The 17,678-nt window shown below is 43.6% G+C and overlaps 2 protein-coding genes across 2 annotated transcripts in view; both read left to right on the forward strand.

Moving 5' to 3' along the window:
* Positions 1-4,429: 4,429 nt before the first annotated feature.
* On the forward strand, positions 4,430-16,128 carry kiaa0232 (KIAA0232; the record flags this gene model as incomplete). The annotated part of the gene is made up of 7 exons (XM_079215549.1): positions 4,430-4,666; positions 5,388-5,528; positions 7,620-7,689; positions 7,800-7,884; positions 7,994-11,372; positions 11,545-11,653; positions 12,529-16,128. The coding sequence occupies 7 exons, from the start codon at positions 4,430-4,432 to the stop codon at positions 12,543-12,545; spliced, it is 4,038 nt and encodes a 1,345-aa protein (XP_079071675.1). The 3' UTR covers positions 12,546-16,128.
* A 1,266-nt stretch (positions 16,129-17,394) lies between these two features.
* tbc1d14 (TBC1 domain family, member 14) overlaps positions 17,395-17,678 on the forward strand; it is a gene marked incomplete at both ends in the record, with an annotated part of 29,168 nt that continues 28,884 nt past the window's right edge. The window contains one exon of the mRNA XM_079216130.1: positions 17,395-17,443. Within this exon, the coding sequence (XP_079072256.1) occupies positions 17,395-17,443 (49 nt within the window). The remainder of the gene's footprint in view (positions 17,444-17,678) is intronic.

A 17,678-nucleotide genomic window follows, 5' to 3' on the forward strand; every position in this document is an offset into this window, starting at 1 on the left:
TTTTTTCTCCTTTAAAATGTATTTTTTGGAGGTAATACTACAGGTAAAGTCCTTAGTAGCAACATTTTAATGGTGCAACTCAAGCGTTTAATAGCTAATTGTTTCAAAGAATTTAGGAAGGAATTTAGACACAGATTTACGAAAAAACTGTTAATACCCAATCCTGGAAATGGAATTAATTCTGATGAGGCATTTGGATTATATTATATTATATTTTTCTTCGTAGTATTCTTATTCACTTGAGATATGTCCCGGATGAATGAACAAAAAAACAACAACAACAAAAGACATGAGCTAGTGTTCTTGGGGAAAAATACAAGTTGCAATTCAAACCATCTGATGTATTTAGACTGACGTTAATTGGTCCTCGAGGGAAAAAGCCAAATAAATGTCATCTTTGATTGACAGCATACAAAATGCTTTAAGAGGTTGGGTAAGAACACAGACACTGTGTAAACGAGTTTGCATGTACAGTTTACCGTGCCTATTTATCTCGCTTGTGAGCTGTGACTCATAAAGGATTTACCTCAATGACCCACCCTGTGGATGATAACCAGCTTCACCTCAGACGGCTCTGTGAACTCGCTGTTAAGGCGGAAAGCAACAATAAAGCTTTGTGGGAAACAAGTTTCCTTCACAATCTTGACCTGAAATCACCTCTTATGCCCCCCTCTACCTAACCGTCTTCCTGGGAGAGGATTAGGGAGCATCTTTTAACTGTGCCATCTGCTCCACATTGACTTTCAGTTAAAGCTGGCAAACGAGAAAGCTGTCAGCGCAAAGGGCAACCAGATTAAGATGTTTGTCTGCGAATGTTGTTGCATCTCACTGCACTCGTGGCTGAGGTTCGGTTAAGATTTGATCAGCAGCAGGATGGTGTTGAAAACCAGCACAACTTCCTCATCGATCAGGCCTCAGTGTGGCAGAGAATCAATTTGTGTTCGGCCTTTGTCTGCACTACTCTGGCTTCCGATAAAGATCAAAAGCAGAACTCAGAATTTGTTTGTTGGGGCCCCGGGAAATGTAGTTTTGCACACACAGAGACTCTACACATTCAGGTCTTGACCTCTATTGCTCTCTCTCGCTCACCCCACATACACTTAAAGGTGATTACATCTGTTAATGAAGCATGGGTGTGTGTGTGTGTGTGTTTGTGTGTGTCTGTCGTGGCAGTTGTGTACAGCTGGTCAATAGGCCTTGGCTCAACTCGTCCCAGAGGTCACAACCCCAGGCGCCAGAAGGCACATGAAGTGTGCCTCACTATGGAGCTTTGATCAGGGGCAGGTGCTCGGTCTAAATAATGAGCTCCAACCCCCGACATACATACAATACACCCTTCGTGGTTAGTGGCAACCCAAAGGCTTTGAGAGTGAGAGAGGCTTTTGTATTTGTGCATCTGCCTGATGATATAACAGTAATCTAAACTGGAATAAAATAAAAATAAATTGTAATGTCTATTTTGGAGAAATATATATATATATATATATATATATATATATATATATATATATATATATATATATATATATATATATATATATATATATATATAACGAAACAAGAGTTATTTGTGTTCCAGTGTCGAGCGAGGATTTAATCACTAATAACATTTTAAGAGCCGATTTTAATCTCCTCAATGTCATTCATAATTTGTCTTCAGTTTGAGTACAAATGGTAGGTACTAGTTGGGCTTCTGATGCAATACTCTAGCGGAGGAATCAAGCCGATACCAATAGGACGGCAGAGGTTTGCCTTGTTGCCTAGATACGAACGCGGAGGGCGGCGCACTCCGGAGTCCTTCTCTGAATGAAACCGGATTTTCGATAGCGGACATTGTGGTTCTGGGTATTAAGTGTCATCGACGAATGACCTTCCGCTAGCTCGAGCCGAAATGTCGCCGGTTTCCTTGACGCTGTTGAAGAAGCACTGGATGTGAAAACAGCGCCATTTCTGTCGGCGTCCATGATACGGGATGCTACCGCAGCGGATTCCAGAGCTCGAGCTCGGAACGGCAGCGGGAGAGAAATAGCCGCTCCCCTTTCGCCGCTCTTCGTTACTTCAGCCCACGGCAGGTAGGAAAAACCGGGCAGGTTTCTGGTCGCACTGTGGTGTTTTTTTGTGTCCCCGTTTAGTGTTTAGGCAGCTTACTCTTTCGCTGTGTGACGATATGGCGTACATTTGGAAGGGAAACGTCTGACAGTGCTCCGGCAACGTTAGCCTGCCGGGGCAGCCGCTCCTCCCCTCGGTCACAACAACAAGCCTGTGTGGAAGCTAACGTTAGCTATCGTTCGTTTTAATTTATATTGGACTCCTCTGAAATACAGACTTTAGCTCCGTTTCCGACTGAAAGTTGAGACTTGGCCTAACGTAGGCGTGTTGCTGCTTGCTAGCTAACGTTAACTGTTAACTATTTAACGGAGAACCGTCCGGGCTCTAATGTACTGTATATAAACTGTATCGCCATTAGCATTACGTTAATACGGTAACTTATCCTGTCCAACCCAAATCATGCGTGTTAAGTACCGTTAACTTTAAGCGTATGTACGTAATGCTAATAAACTGTCCAATGACAGCAGACGAGCAGCTCTCGGTAACGTTAGCTCTTACTAACTTGGCTAACTTAGCGCATTAGCTCACGTTAAAGGTCGGTGGTCCAGCTAACCTTGCCGTTTGACTGCAAAGTGACGGCGGCTAACCGACGATAATACCGACAGTCAGAGCAACGTTAGTTGACACGACAGCGGTCACCTTATCACCCATTCTGTGGTCAATCATCATACCGATGACACCAATAACGTAACATTATCTTAAATGTATAGCCTGGCTGTTCTGTGGTCGCGTTGCTGCACTAACGTTATAGTCCGGCAACATAACGCTCATGTCAGTGACCGTAATCCATAACATAGGTACACATGTTACCATGCACCAGAAGTAAAGCAGGCGACTGCATTATTTCGTTCCTTTCGGTGTCATAGAAATCGCATTAAATAGTGGGTTGTATGCTAAAGTTGGTATGTGGACGATGCAGTCGGGAGCTAGCGTTAGCTGACGGGCTAGTGTGCGTATAAGGAACAGCTGGGTTGTAGACGCTGGTCAGCCATATTTAGCATGAGCAATCAACGATGAAGCTAGTTCATATAGCTTTTAGCTGTTGTCCATCTGTATTTATTGAACTGACAGAATTATATGGCTGAATGGTTATGGCTGCTGAAACAGTGTGGTTTCATGCGACTAAACTATTGCCCCCTTGACGTCTCTATGGTTAGCCTTTAATATTCAACTGATGAGTGACGACCGGCCCAGCCAATGAAATTGGCGCAGCCTCCATTTGCTCTTCACGTCGGTTCCCTAATCCGCTGCTGCCGTACGGAACACATGCGCTTGACAGCAAGTGTCCCCCTGCTCATTGGCCCCTTTATACCCAATTTCTGGAATTTGCTGGTTATTGTTTTGTCATGGGTACTAATCCAGGACGTATTTGGTTGTATTGCTCACAATTAAAACTATGCAGCTATTTTTGTTGTGGTTGTAAAGGAGGCATTACGTGGTGCGTCCTACTGTAGGAGTTTTATAAACCCTTGCTGTCATCCAGGTGTTTCAAATTGCATGATAGTGACCACTTGCCCTTTCACTTTATTTTGTTGCATTGCATGCCCATCGCCTGGTTAACCTGTTACTCACTTTAAAGAGGGCCTACCACCATATGTGTGATCATGATGGTGACTGTTGTCTACATTATTTATGGAGCTCATGTTCTCTTGGGAGCCTATTAACTTGCTGGTACACAAGGCTATGAAAACTCAGGCTACATCCTTTGGGAGAAGGAAAACGATGTATATGCTTTGGTAGGATCTGCATTAGTCTCACTGTTTCTCTCACTTTTTTTAAATCATGGGAAATATAATTGAAATCATCCCTTCATGCATTTTTTAATATGAAGAAGTCTTGATTCTTGCTGTTTGGGTTTGTGTCGGGGTTGGATGTAAGGTCTTTGACTATATCTTTTTTTTTTTTTTTTTTTTTTCCAAGCGCTTGCATTGAACATTGAAAATACTGCAGTGAAGCTGATGCTTATTTCTTTGCTCTGTTTCAGGTTGTGCCGGTGAAGTAAGACGAAGCCCCAAAATGGACCCTTCTGACTGAGACGCAAACACGTCCCGTGTTTTGCTCAGCAGCTGTGAGCTATCAGCAGCACAAGCCATGCCTGACGAGTAAAATCCCCTTTTTGCTTAAAGCAATAATAAAAAAAAAAAAACATCCTACATGTCTCCCCATGTAGAGCCCCCTCAGTGCGTCCGGCTGGAGTGACTGCCCCCTCTTCCTAAGGTTCTGCCTCGTCCTCTCTCTGTACCCTTCTCCACCGACCACCCTACAGTAACTACCCATCACAATGCTGCTTCACCTGAGAATGGCCAACACCTGAGGTCCCATGCGTCCAGTGAGCACCGATTCAGACGGTCCTGCTCCTCCTGAAAACCTCTCTTGCCCCTACCCCCTCGTAGGCCCCCTTCCTGCCTCAGAGATGTCCCTGCTCCAGTCACTGGGTCCAGTACAAAGCTGGCTGGGCCAGGAGCTTGAGAAGTGCGGGATTGATGCCATGATTTACACCCGCTACGTCCTCAGCCTTCTCCTGCATGACAGTTACGACTATGACCTGCAGGACCAGGTGGGCTCTCACAACCTTAAATATAAGTTCCTCGTCTTGTCAAAAAGTTTAGAAAATTATTGTTTGTCATTGTTTGTGTTTTGCGTTGTCAAATGATTGTGCCGTGGGCTTTATTCAGGAAGGGAAGATAGTGTGTCAACATAATGGCCTCGTTAGAAGAAGACATCAATTTGCCAGGAGAGGTTAACAATGGAGCTTTTCTTTCACATCATGGCACTCATATCAATGGCTAAACTCTCATAAACCCGTTTCAAACAGAGATTCCACCTTAAAGAGGTAAAGAAGATCTGCCATTACGACGGCTTAGCTCTTTTACACTGAACCAAGCAGCAATGTCACCCCAGTGTGTGATTTCAGATAGCATGTCAGCATTCCATGAGCAAAAGAGGCCGGGACGTGTAACACAACAGCGCTGGTGTCTAATGTGTGTGTCTAATGTGTGTGTCTAATGTGTGCGTTTCGGCTCTGAGATACCTCCAACGCCGGCTTAATGGCGGAGCAACTCTGTTCATACCTTTGGTACAGAACGGCGAGGCGAAATAACGACCCCACAGTGTGTGCAAAGGGCTCTATGCAAGTTTGGTATAAAGCTTGTATAGAAATGTTGATAATCATTTATTATATACTTTTTGTAATCTTTTTATGCTTTTTGAAAGTTTTTTTTCCACTGTTAAACACTCATTTGTCTTCTGCGAATGACTTTTCACGGTTTGTGCAAAAGGAAAACGACATCTTCTTGGGCTGGGAGAAGGGAACTGGGAAGAAATGGGGCAAGAGCAAGAAGAAAGGAGGGACCGACCTGAGTCTTGAGGAAATGAAGAAGCAAGCTGCTGTGCAATGCCTCCGCTCTGCATCTGATGAAGTAAGCATCATTACCACTCAGCCTGACTCTTACTGTAGGATAAAATAATGGTTAGCTTGAATCACTTTGGCTTTGGAGGTATGCAAATTAGTCATTACTCATGCATTGAAGCAGGAGCAGTCTGACCTGCCTCGTCTTATATGAAACTGTAGAGGAGAAAGAGTACAGAAGGCTTGTCATGAACACGTTGCAGTAGTATTCCTTGTTTGTTATGGTGCAGTCATGCAGATATTAATTGCATAAATCACGGTGAATAGACACTGAATAAAGCCATGTCAATGTGCGAGGCCAAAGCATTGAACAAGGGAAGATCTTCATTGCCCATGCATCGTCACCTCATTTGCCTTGGTGGCCATACCTTAAATTAGTCTTCATTAGAAAGATTATATTAAGGTCAGTATTTCAAAGTAGTTTTTTGACATAAAAGAAATGCTATCCTTACTTATAATGCATGCATTCAAAAACCTTTTGTGTGACAGAAAAAGCTACAGAGAGATTTGCTGACATTTTTGTCTGTGGCCAGCAGTAGTAAGGGAGGTGAGTTTAGTTGAGAATGACACAACATTAAGCTGGAGGGGAGGGGGAAGGGTCTGCAAGGCAAAAGCAGGAGTGTTGAGCTCCTCTCCGGGGACTGGATTCTGCAGTCTATTTTTTAACCAGCACACGCTGCACAGAATTGCAGCAGTGAGCAGCGTAGTCGGTCGGCTGTCAGCTGACCGGCATTAGCACAATGATGCAAGAGGAAACGCAGGGCAGGACAAAACTTTGCTTCGCTTTTCATGTGGTGGCATGGTAAGGAATATTATTTTCTGGAAGAGTGAACAGGAAACAAGTGAGCTAAAGTGTCTGGCAGGGCTGGTCGTGAGGAGCAGATATGTTTCGGTATGTGATTTTGTTTTGAGACCATTCGCTTTGACAGGGCCTACTTGATCTAAGCTTGTGTTTATTGGTTTTTCACGCATCATCCGGCTCAATGTGAGAGGGAATTAAGCTAAACAGGATATGTAGTAAATGTTCAGTATTTCAAAACATAGTGAGGCAATCACTTGTACTGCTGCTTAGGCCTTTTTTATTTTTTTATTTTTTAAAGCATTGTTGCACCATAGCTAAATATAGCACTGTTATGGCCGAGCATGCCTAAGCTCTCACAAGTCAGCTGGTTTGACCTGTGTCAACCTCATACCTTTTCATTCTTTCTTTTGGGTCACATTAAGGTTCATTGTAGCTTTTGGGAACGGCATTCTTAACTAAGGCTACTGGATCTTGTTACTCCTGTGGTCTTGGAGTAAGAAAAATATATATTATTTTTGTGTTTGGGCCATGGCTTGTATTTTATATTGTAATGGGTTTTCTTCACGAAAGGCAAAACTTCAGCAAAGACTTGAGGGCTGGTACTCGGTGTCCGCTTAAAAATCTCCGAGCAGGATTTTGTCATGTCAACTGATCGCTACAATATATAACTATAATATAGTACCAGTAACACTGTACCATGACATTGACCAGAGTGCAGATGTGGCTCAGGAGGTAGAGTGGATTTGTCCTTTAATCACAAAACTGACGGTCCGATTCCTGATTCCTCCTGTCTGCATTTTGAAGTGTCAAAAAAAAAAAAAACACTGATCCAAGTTGCTTTTTAATTTGTTGCTGCATTTTAAAAGTTTTACACTTGAATTGTAATTCCTATTAATTTTGAAGACTTTTTTTGACCCACCTTCTCTTTATTATTTTAATGATAAATAACAATTCAGTAAATTTACATCTAATTTATATATTTATTTATTTGTTACATTTAATTTGACAAAGTTAGGAAAGCCATATTGATGAAGTAAAGCCTGGTGTCGCCTCACACATAAAAGAATGATCCCAGTCACTTCCACACAGTGAGGCATGCAGCATATTAATTAAACACTGGTTTCAGATCGGTACGGCTCATACCCAAAGCCCAGGTATTAATATCAGTATCGGGACTGAAAAAGTTGTGCATCCCTATTTGTCACTTTTCACAAGTATATAAGATAATTGATCTCAGCTGTTCATGATATTACGTTTGAGTTCTCAAAAATCTGTTTCTTCTCTTTCTCATTTGTGCAGAACTCTGGAATTGAGAGCCTGGTTGAAGAGCTTTGCTCTAAACTAAAGGACATCCAAAACAAACAGAAAGGTTTGGTTCATACCCTTTACCATCACATTTTAAACTTTTTAATTGGAAAAGAAAAAGGGAAGTATTGGAATAATAATTGCTGATGTTTTAATGTTCAATGCTTTTTACAGAGGAAAAACGGATTCAAAAGAAATCTGATGGCTCTCAGTCTCCCGAGCGAGCTGAGTCCCCCTCTTCAAAGGACCAGGTGGAAATGTAAGCTACAACATGAATATTGTGGATCTATAAATGTGTATTTACAAGACATTACTGCTGTCTGAATTGCCTTTCAATCAAGTTGTCTCTCTGTCTGTTGTGTCTGCAGGTATTATGAAGCCTTTCCTCCTTTGTCAGAGAAACCTGTTTGTCTCCAAGAGATCATGACGGTGTGGAACAAGGCTAAGGCCTGCACATACTCAAGTTCATCATCTTCCGCAGCCCCACAGACCAGCACAGACACCTCTTCCCCAAAAGATTGCAACAGTGAAGGTGAGGCTGCAAAAGAGCGAAACATTGAAGCCTGTGGCACCATCACTACTGTGACCAACGAAAGAGGCCTGCAGCGACGAAGCAAGAAGGAGAAAGAAAACAGATACCATGGTGGGGGTGCAGCAGCGGAGGAGAAATCTACCGTCCAATCGAAGAGACAGACGAGACACAGATCTGAGGGCAAATACCGACCCAGATCCTGGTCTTCTGGCTCTAGCGAGGAGGGCTCAAGCTCAAGCGGGAACCAGGGTGACTTGAAGTCATCCAGAAGCAAGGCAGTTAGAATCAGGCACAAATCCAGGGAGGCTGCAAAGAACAAGAGAACACGCAACAGCGGGCAGGTGAAGCTCCAGGTGAAGGTAATCAACAAAGAGGAGCGTAGAATCACAGGAGGGAGCAGTAGCAGCGCCACTGGAGGCGCTGCCAAGCAACTACAGCTTCACAAAAAGGGGAAGAGACCTCTGGAGGAGATTCGTAAAGATCCAGGCTGGAAGGAGACAAAAGAGTCCGGAGCTGAGGTCAGAAACAAAAAAGAATACATGGAGGAGCCACTTTGGTACACTGAGCCCATCACAGAGTATTTTGTACCTTTCAGCAGCAGACAAAGCAAGCTGGAAACAAAATATCGAAACAAGGTAGACTCTCCTGATGGCTTTCTTTTGTCAACCGACATGGAGAGGCTGCCGGAGAGGATCCAGGGAATCTGCATTGCCAATGAGAGCTACCAGAGAGCATACCTAGCAGCAGGCTCCTTTGTGGATGGGCACTTTGTGGAAGGGCCTGGCGACGCAGAAGATGACACTGTTGAACTCACCGGGACCTCAAGCTGCCCTCAGACAGAGGATAGTAGAGATTTAGATGACAAGCATCTGTCTGAATTCACTCACTTCTATGAAGTTGACATTTATCAATCCATATTGGATACTAGTGCCTCAGACTCTATACAAGAGAGTCGGATCTTAAGCATGATTCGACAAAAAAGCAAAGAGCAAAGAGACGTAGAGGCAGAATGTTGTTTAGTGTTAGATGGCTTTGAGCAGCAAGGGAAAAGTGCAATACGGGCAGACTCACAGGAAGCTCCAGGATCTCTTGGATTCTTAATGGAGGATCTTGAAAGCATGGCTCAAGTGTGGGGATGTTATTCGCCATCTACTTCAGAAGATATAGATGGAGAAAGCTTCGTGGGAGACTCTCCCATCCGACTCTCCCCCCTCCTCGATAGTGTTTCATTCGCTCTGAGCAAACTTTCTGGAAATCTGGAGGAGCCAGCCGTCTCTGAAGCCACCAGTGAACCATCCGGTTTGAACTCATCCTGCTTCTCTCTTTTCGAGCTGCAGTATGACAGCCCCACTTTTCCTTTTCCCCGTGACTCGCTCGCCGTCGGACACGAAAACAACACAGATTCTAGTAGCTGTCTCGACCCACATTCTAATAAACAGTCTCGCTTGCTAATATGGACCAAAAATAGTGCCTTTGACGAAACTGAACACTGTTCTAACCTTTCAACGCGAACTTGCAGTCCGTGGTCGCATTCAGAGGAGACTCGGTCAGACAACGAGCAAGGAAATGTTCCGACAGAGGATGCTGCTCAAATTGGCAACGAGGAGATTGATTGTATAATCCCTCCTCTCTCTGGTACATATCTGGAGGAGGAAATCTTGGATTTTTTGCAAGAAAACTCTGGCCGTAAGTGTGAGGAGGTCAGTGTTAGCACAACATCCAACAAGACCCTCACTAAAAAATCCAAATTGGAATCCATTTGTGGTATCGCATTGGAGAAGGATGAGAGTAAACAGTACAGCACTGGCATGTTTTCGGACAACGCAAAACAACACGGTGATGACTACAGCTCAGGGATTATAAAGGACATTTGGACGGCAATAGGAGATGACAAATCTGTAACGTCAAAGCCAGGAGCAGAAAAGGCAAGCGAGGGGCTATTCTCTGATGAGTCAGGCGGTTACTGCGGCAGCTGTCTGGAAGAGCAGGCAAAGGTAGTTCCGATTCCTGGGCCTCCGAAAAAAGCGGTGCAGAGGTCAGAGTATCACCTTTGGGAAGGCAAGAAAGAACAGGACTTAGCCAAAAACAAACTCTCCAAGGTAGATGGTGCTGGGGATTACATGACTCCGTCCAAGCCTTGGGACCTGAACTCTGACAAGGAGAGTACATCATTCATTCTCGGAGGGGTGTACGGAGAGCTGAAGACACTAAGTGGTGATAAGAATTGGGCTGTCGTGCCGCCAGGTGACACCCAAGATAGCCTGCTCCAGTGTGCCGCTGCATCTGCTTCCAGCTCAGATATGCTTACCATCACTGGCACAGACGTGTTCATGAACACTGGCAGCTGCTTTGCCCCCGGGCACAGGCCCCTGTGGAGGCCTCTTGTGTCCTTCGGGCAGAGTGACCAGGCCATCAGAGGAGGCGGAGATGGATTGAACAAGGGATTTTCTTTCATCTTCCATGAAGATTTGCTTGGATCTTACGGAGGCTTGCAAAGTGAGGAGCACGGTTTAGACTACCCGTTCGCATCCTTTAACCTGAACAGTCCCTTCTCTCAAGTCCTCCACGTTGAGTGTTCTTTTGAGCCTGAGGACATGGCTTCGTTCAGTCCGGGGTTCAAGCCCAAATCTATTCTTTGCTCGGACTCAGAGAACGATGCCTTCCACCCACGAATATATGGCATCAACCGGACACAGTACAGGGCCATTCGCATTTCCCCCAGGACTCATTTCCGACCGATATCGGCCTCAGAGTTATCTCCTGGTGGAGTGAGTGATTCAGAGGCTGAGACTGACAAAGAGGAGACGAGTTTCCCCGTCCAGGCGCCGTTGGACGTCTTCGACGATCCTCAGGCCGATCTCAAACCTCTGGAGGAGGATGCAGAATGCGAGGGCCCTTATTACGGGAAATCAGAACTGGAATCTGGTAAATTCTTACCCAGATTAAAGAAGTCTGGCATGGAGAAGAGTGCCCAGACCTCTCTGGATTCACAGGAGGGCTCCAGTACCCTCCTGCCCATCGCTGAGCAAGAGATTTGCTTAGATTGCAAAACGGCAGCAGCTGCATCAACTGCAGGTGGACAGACTGAGGTCTCTGTCAGCAAGGTTCAGAAGGAGGAGGAGTCTTCAGGAGGAAAGCAGTCCTATCTATCTGCACCAGCAGGTCAGATCCCCAAGTATGGGATTGCTTATGACTTTGTTGGAGATGTACCAGAGGTGAGGGTTTCTTTAAATGATCTTTTAAGATTCTTAACATTTCGTAATCAGTAAAACCTTTGAACAAAAGTGCTGGCCTAACCACACAGTGTTTCATAATCTGTCATCACCTGTAAAAAAAAAAAAAAAAAAAACAGAAACTCACTAACCACTTCTCATTTGTCTCGTTTAGTTCCCTCTGTTAAATATAAGTGGACAGGGAGGAACTGGCAACCAGCAAGACGAGTGCTGGTGGCAGAACACACTCTGTTCACCCCTTTTCCCTGGATCTCAGTGTACAGGTACACCCGCCTTCAAAAACACACTTTGCATTTCCCCCATTTTATTCACATCAAACAGTTCATACTTTAAAAAAAAGAAATATAAATTTCAAATTGAGAGATGATCAGTATTGACAAACTTGTTTCAAGAGTTTAAGTCAGAAGGCAACATGCGACTTATTGAACTCAGTCCCCGAACTACGACAGAATGTACTGCACACATCTGTAGTGCAGTACGACATTATATATTATTATATTTAATATTTACATTGTTTCGAATTATATTCACCAGCAAAGTGACAGTGAGCACTGCCTCTGCCACTTATTTCCCTATTATTGAAAACGGCATGTGAATATGAAGATCGTGGCGGGCTGAACAGAGGTCATCCATCTCCCACAACAGACACACAGGGCCACGGTGCTCTGTGAACAGCACATTGAAATGCTTCATTGTCATGTGTTGCTGGCATTACATAGAAATGTGTGACTGAGGTTCCATGACACACAAGGAGCTCGTGGAAGAAAAGGCCGACGTGTTGGATAAATATTGGCTGGGATAGTTTGGATGTTTTAAGTGGTGGTTGTATGATGCACTTTACCTCCAGCAGTATAAACAAAACGTAAAGACCGCATGCAATCGCACTAAAGAAGCTCCGAAGTATCCCTTAAACATCCAACAGACAGACCTGTAAACCTCTGGCCACCAAAACGTGTGAGCTATGTAAATAGAATCCCCATTTTATGGTCACAGAACCTGAGCGGTCAGTTTGAAAACACAACCACTGCCGGAGGTGAAGGAAGCAGCAGGACGGTCGGATGCAGCGTGGAGTTTTACGTGTTTCCGTCTTAAACATTTCGTAACCCTTTTGCCTGAATTCTCTCTCTCTCTCTCCCAGGGAGCAGCAACATTTGAATACTACAGTTTTGCAGAGGATGTCTGTCATAGAGGGGAAACCAACCTCTCCTTTGGTGACTGGACCTCTACCAGCAAAGATTCAGGGTCATCTCAGAGCTGTAAAAACCTAATGTAGGCTAATTTTCTGACACACCCCTCCCAAAAAAAAACAACCCACACATAACCCTGCAGGTTTTCATTTACTAACTTAAAACCTTGTGTAATCAACAATCAGATCAACAAAAAGCGAGAGAAAATATGAAAAAGTCAAAAAATATGTTCTGTCTTCGAGTGATGCAATGTGCAGGCGTGCATTTTAGGCATTTTAGAATTTGTTCCATTTGATTATTCTATACACTGGTCCTCATTCAAGTCTCACAGTTAGCTAGTAGGGACAATCTTTTGTTCTTTCCTCGTCGGTTCTGTTCCCACCTTTTTGCTTTTGAGCTAGGATCCCGCTAGTTGGTGGTATCTGAATGGTTGTGCATGTGTGTTCGTCCAGCCAGTCTCACTCCTCTTTTTCTAGTTGAACATAATGTTGTGTGAAATGACTGCTATCGCATCCTCTACTTTCCATCTTGTGTTCAGAAAGAATAATACAAGGATGTTGATGTTGTGTAAGAATTTGAGTTTAATAAAAAAAAAGAAGAAAAAAAAATTACAACAAACAAAAAAAAGTGTGTTGGGATGACTTTCTAAATGTGAAGTAGAGAATGTGTGCAGCTTTCTTCTCAATATCCCTAAATTCCCCATGTGTGAAAAGTTATCATAAATGAGTCCGATTTTTCTTTTTAATGCTGATAGTCTTACAAAAGCTAGTAGACATAGTATGGTTTGTGAGGCAAAACAAATCCTTTAAAAAAGAAGAAAAAAACCCAGTAAATCAAAAGGAGTTTTGTTGAAAATAAAATACTAATAATCTACTTGAAATGCAATGCTGTAAAATAATTTGGGAAGAATAAAAAGAAAGGTTTATGTTTTTGGGTAAAGGCCCATCATAAAAAGACGCCTGTGTTACAACTGAATGAAACTTTGTTTTAATTTCTTGTAATTTATACGGTACAGACTATTTGGTGCTATGAATATGTTCAAAAACCTTTTTTGAAGTTGCAGTTCCATAATATGGCTATGATAAGTAGACGGTGTAGCCTATTATTGTTTGTAGTCCGGACCGTCAGACTCCATGAATACTTTTTTATTTATTTTTTTTGCTAAAATTGTGAAAAGAAAAAAACAGCTAAGCCTGATCGCGGTCTCGCTTAATGTGGCCTGGTTTTGACTTTACAGTAACCTCTAGTTGTCGGGCCAGTAACAGTCGAAGCCGAAATACTTGCAGGTATTAAATCTCACGTTACTTCCATTCAGTCACTTGTCCCCAAGCAGACCGGACGGACGCTTAGCTGTCCAGGCTGCAACTAAACACACGTGTAACAAAACAAGTGGAGGTTAAAACCAAAAACATGGCTTAATTACACTACGGTACAAATGCTTTTTTCTTTTCTCTCCATAGAAGGTGTGTTTTTTTTATTTTTGGTTTACAATATATCCTGTTGAAATATTGAGTAATGTTTCACTTTGTGTGTTTTGTGTGTGTGTGTGTGTGTGTGTGTGTGTGTGTGTGTGTGTGTGTATTGGCAACAGAACTTGTGAAGGCACTGGTTCAGAATGAGTGTACGAGAACTTTATCTCGGAAGTGTGAACGTATGCAGAAGACATGCGTCCACAGAAATGCAAATGCATCAGTGGCCCCTGAATTTGAAGAGCACCTGTGTGGTTTGACTGCCCCCCACCCCCCCTTGTGACCTGTGCTTTGAAAGTCAAACGGTCTTTTCTTTCTATCTAAAGGAACCGGTATAGGAGTGAGATCTATTGGCAGAGATGGAATATTATATTAAAGTAAATATAGAACGAAGAAAGTCCATGATTTTTTTTTTTTGTATCGTCCCAAAATCGGTCACAAGGACTGTAGCAGGGTGACTTCTTTGTCACGTACCATGAAAATAAAACTGATAACTGAAAGCATCCCTCCATTAATGGGCTATTAAACCCTGTGTGATGGGTGTCTCTAGTGTAGGCGTGGCTTTGGAAATGGCCTCCTCATGTAACAATGCAGAGATTGAATATGCACAGGCATAAGTTTGTTCAGTCCAATGCCACAGCAGTTAAAAACAAAGGACACCCCCACCCTCCCCCCCCCACGAGTAGCTTAACGAAAGGTAATCCAACTTCAGGGTCTTGTCACCTTTCTTTGACAGTCAACCCACACTCAGGAATTTTTTGATATGAGCATACTGCATACTCTACACTCAGACCTGTGACATTGATGCATTTGTGTAAAACCTTTCTTTGATTGTAGAGCAGAAGTTATAGACTGGAGGACTTTAGAGATGTTCCGATACCATCTTTTTTTTGTTTCCTTCCCGATTCTGATACCTGAACCTGCTTATCGGCCCAGTACCAGACAAATGCATAGGGGGAATGAATGGTATACGACTTTCTTTTATTTCTGAGTTTAGCAGATTTATTTCATTGTAACTTTTCGATTTGCTCTGGCTAACGTTACACTTTTCGCGAGCAACTTCCAACAGAGGTGAGACAGAAGCGAGATGGCTCACTAGTTAGCTACGTCTATCGATTAAGGCCCCCATGGAGCCGATGATGGAAGTAGCCAACGAGTGAGACATCGCACTTTGGCCAGAGTTGCACATGTACCGATCAGGCAGTTCCTGAGCAATGTAAACGAGCTGGCAAATGATACTAGAACTTGATATCGAATCGGAGCATAGACCCGACCGGAAGCTTCTCAACTCAAACCGCGGAGGCAGTCATTAACTTCTAGCTATAGTTTTAAGGGGGGAAATAACAAAGCCATTGTAGATTGCATCAGCAATGTGGAGGGGAGTTCTATAGCCCCGAGTCCTATGCAATACGTTGGCATGTAAACATCCAAGAATATACGGAGAAAACTCATTCAGTTCTTTTTGCATGTTGATTCCTTTTGAGTGAGAGGACGCCTGAGGTAAACAAACAAACCATGGACTGTCTCTTTTAAAATGCAGCATGCAAACATCACACTGTTTTATTTTTTTATGTTGGATTTAACTAAATATTTTGGTTTTCCAAAAAATATAAAAAAGTGAGGTTAAATCAGTGATTGGAAGAATGTTCACGACTGCGTGTGAATCTGAGTGAATGTGTAGAAGAAGCCGAGTCACACAAGAAAGCACTTACATGGGAGTTGAAAGGAACGCGTCACACCTTTCTCCATTTGATTTCCATTTTGATAGGCCGTGTTAAAAAGAAGAAAAAGAAAAAAACACATACGACAGGAAAATGTATTCAGTGAGGGTATATACATTTGGGACGACTGTGACGGGGTCGCTGGGTTTTGTTTGCTCTGCGGTCTGAAGAACATAGCCCACACTGAAAACTTGTCTTTTCATTTCCACCTCAACTCTCCTCCCTTCCTCTCCCTCTGTTCCCGACCCCCACACCCCATCTGTCCCGAGTAGCGATGTTGTTCTGATTTCATGTTCACCCTGAGAAAATTATTTTGTTTCATTGTGGATTTTTCTTAACATCTAATAAAGGAATAAACCAAACCTCAGCCTATGAATGTCCCTGTGTTTTTTTTGTATTTAACCAAAACATTTCAAATCCTCGGCCTCGAATTGACACTAGAGGGCAGGGTGACGATGCCGGAGGAGGAACACGTCAGATATTGGGCTTTAGACCGTTTTCATTGATGCTTAATATTGTAGTGAAAACCTTAAACATTTGTGAGACCTTTCCAATTGAAAGTCACATTCTAGTTGTGGGTTGTCACTCAAAAACCGAAAGGGGCTGTTTATTTACTGGTGACCAGAACAGCATCCAATAGTTGCACTGAAATAATATTACCATCACTTCAGCATTTATTGGGTGTTACTTGATGTGTTAGACCACATTTTCCGGATTAGGAATAGAGTGATATATATCTGATGTGTTTTATATGAATATGTACTGATATGATATAGTTTAACCTCTGTAATCTGGATTATAACAAAGTATTTAAAGCCTAGAATTAAAGTTCCTATGCACATTTTATTTACTATATACACTATATTAGTTATGTTATGTATATATTGGTACTATCGAGGCAGAAATCACTGTTTTGGAACCTGAAATACTAAATGTTATAAAAAATTAAATACAAAATGTTAACCTTCATGACAGTTGACACATTAAACAATTGTCGTGTAACGATTGCATTCTGGGGATTCCTCTTCCCGACCAAAACATCCTCGCAATAGGAGCCTGTGCGCAGGTCGATTATTAATGCCTTCAGTTCCACACAGGTGAACCTATCGACGGTGAGCATTCAGGACTCGATTGCACCGCACTCACGGCACAAGTTTGTTTTTTAAAATGGCGGCGGAAACGTCAAAACAGGTACGAAATGTTACCGACACCGGGTGAACTTTAGAAATGCGCTTGTTTTCCGGAACGCCGAAGCAGCGTCTCGTCTCCCGCGGCGGTGCGCTGAGAGCAACAACACGTCTCCGGCATTTTAACTTAATTTCTCCGCACTTCATAAAGGAGGCGCTGCGACAACCGTCGAGTCGGCATCAGCGGCAAGTGCACTTGGGCGAGCAAGTCCCGGTAGACGTGGTGTTTATGTTAACCAGCCTGCTGTGCTTTCCCCTGCCTCCCCTTTCACGTGTTCGTCCTGACACATGAACTCACCCCTGTGCTTGTTTGTGAACTCTAAGCTGCGTTGAGGAGGCGGGGAGCTGAGGGCGGTAGTCACAGCATCATCATCATGGACCGCTCCAGCCGGAGCCGGCGGCGACCTGCAACCCACCTGTAGCATCAACCGGCGGCAAACATGGCGAACACGACCCCCGGTACCCAGGACCGGAGAGACAGCCGCTGTGGTAGGTCACGTCCGTGCGCCGTCACAGACTTTGCTGTGTAGTTGACACGCGCGCCACACCAACTCTGCCCCGACACTACGCGCGTGTCTCCCCTGGGGACGTGCCAGGTCACGCCGAAGTGCATTTCAAAGTTATTAGATCAGACAATAACAAGAATATTGTACGTCCACACAGTCGATACACCATGGCATGTGGCGTTTTGTGAATGACTTAAAGTCGGTCTTCAATTCGGCAT

This window comes from Taurulus bubalis, assembly GCF_910589615.1.
Source record: "Taurulus bubalis genome assembly, chromosome: 3".
Classification (NCBI taxonomy): domain Eukaryota; kingdom Metazoa; phylum Chordata; class Actinopteri; order Perciformes; family Cottidae; genus Taurulus; species Taurulus bubalis.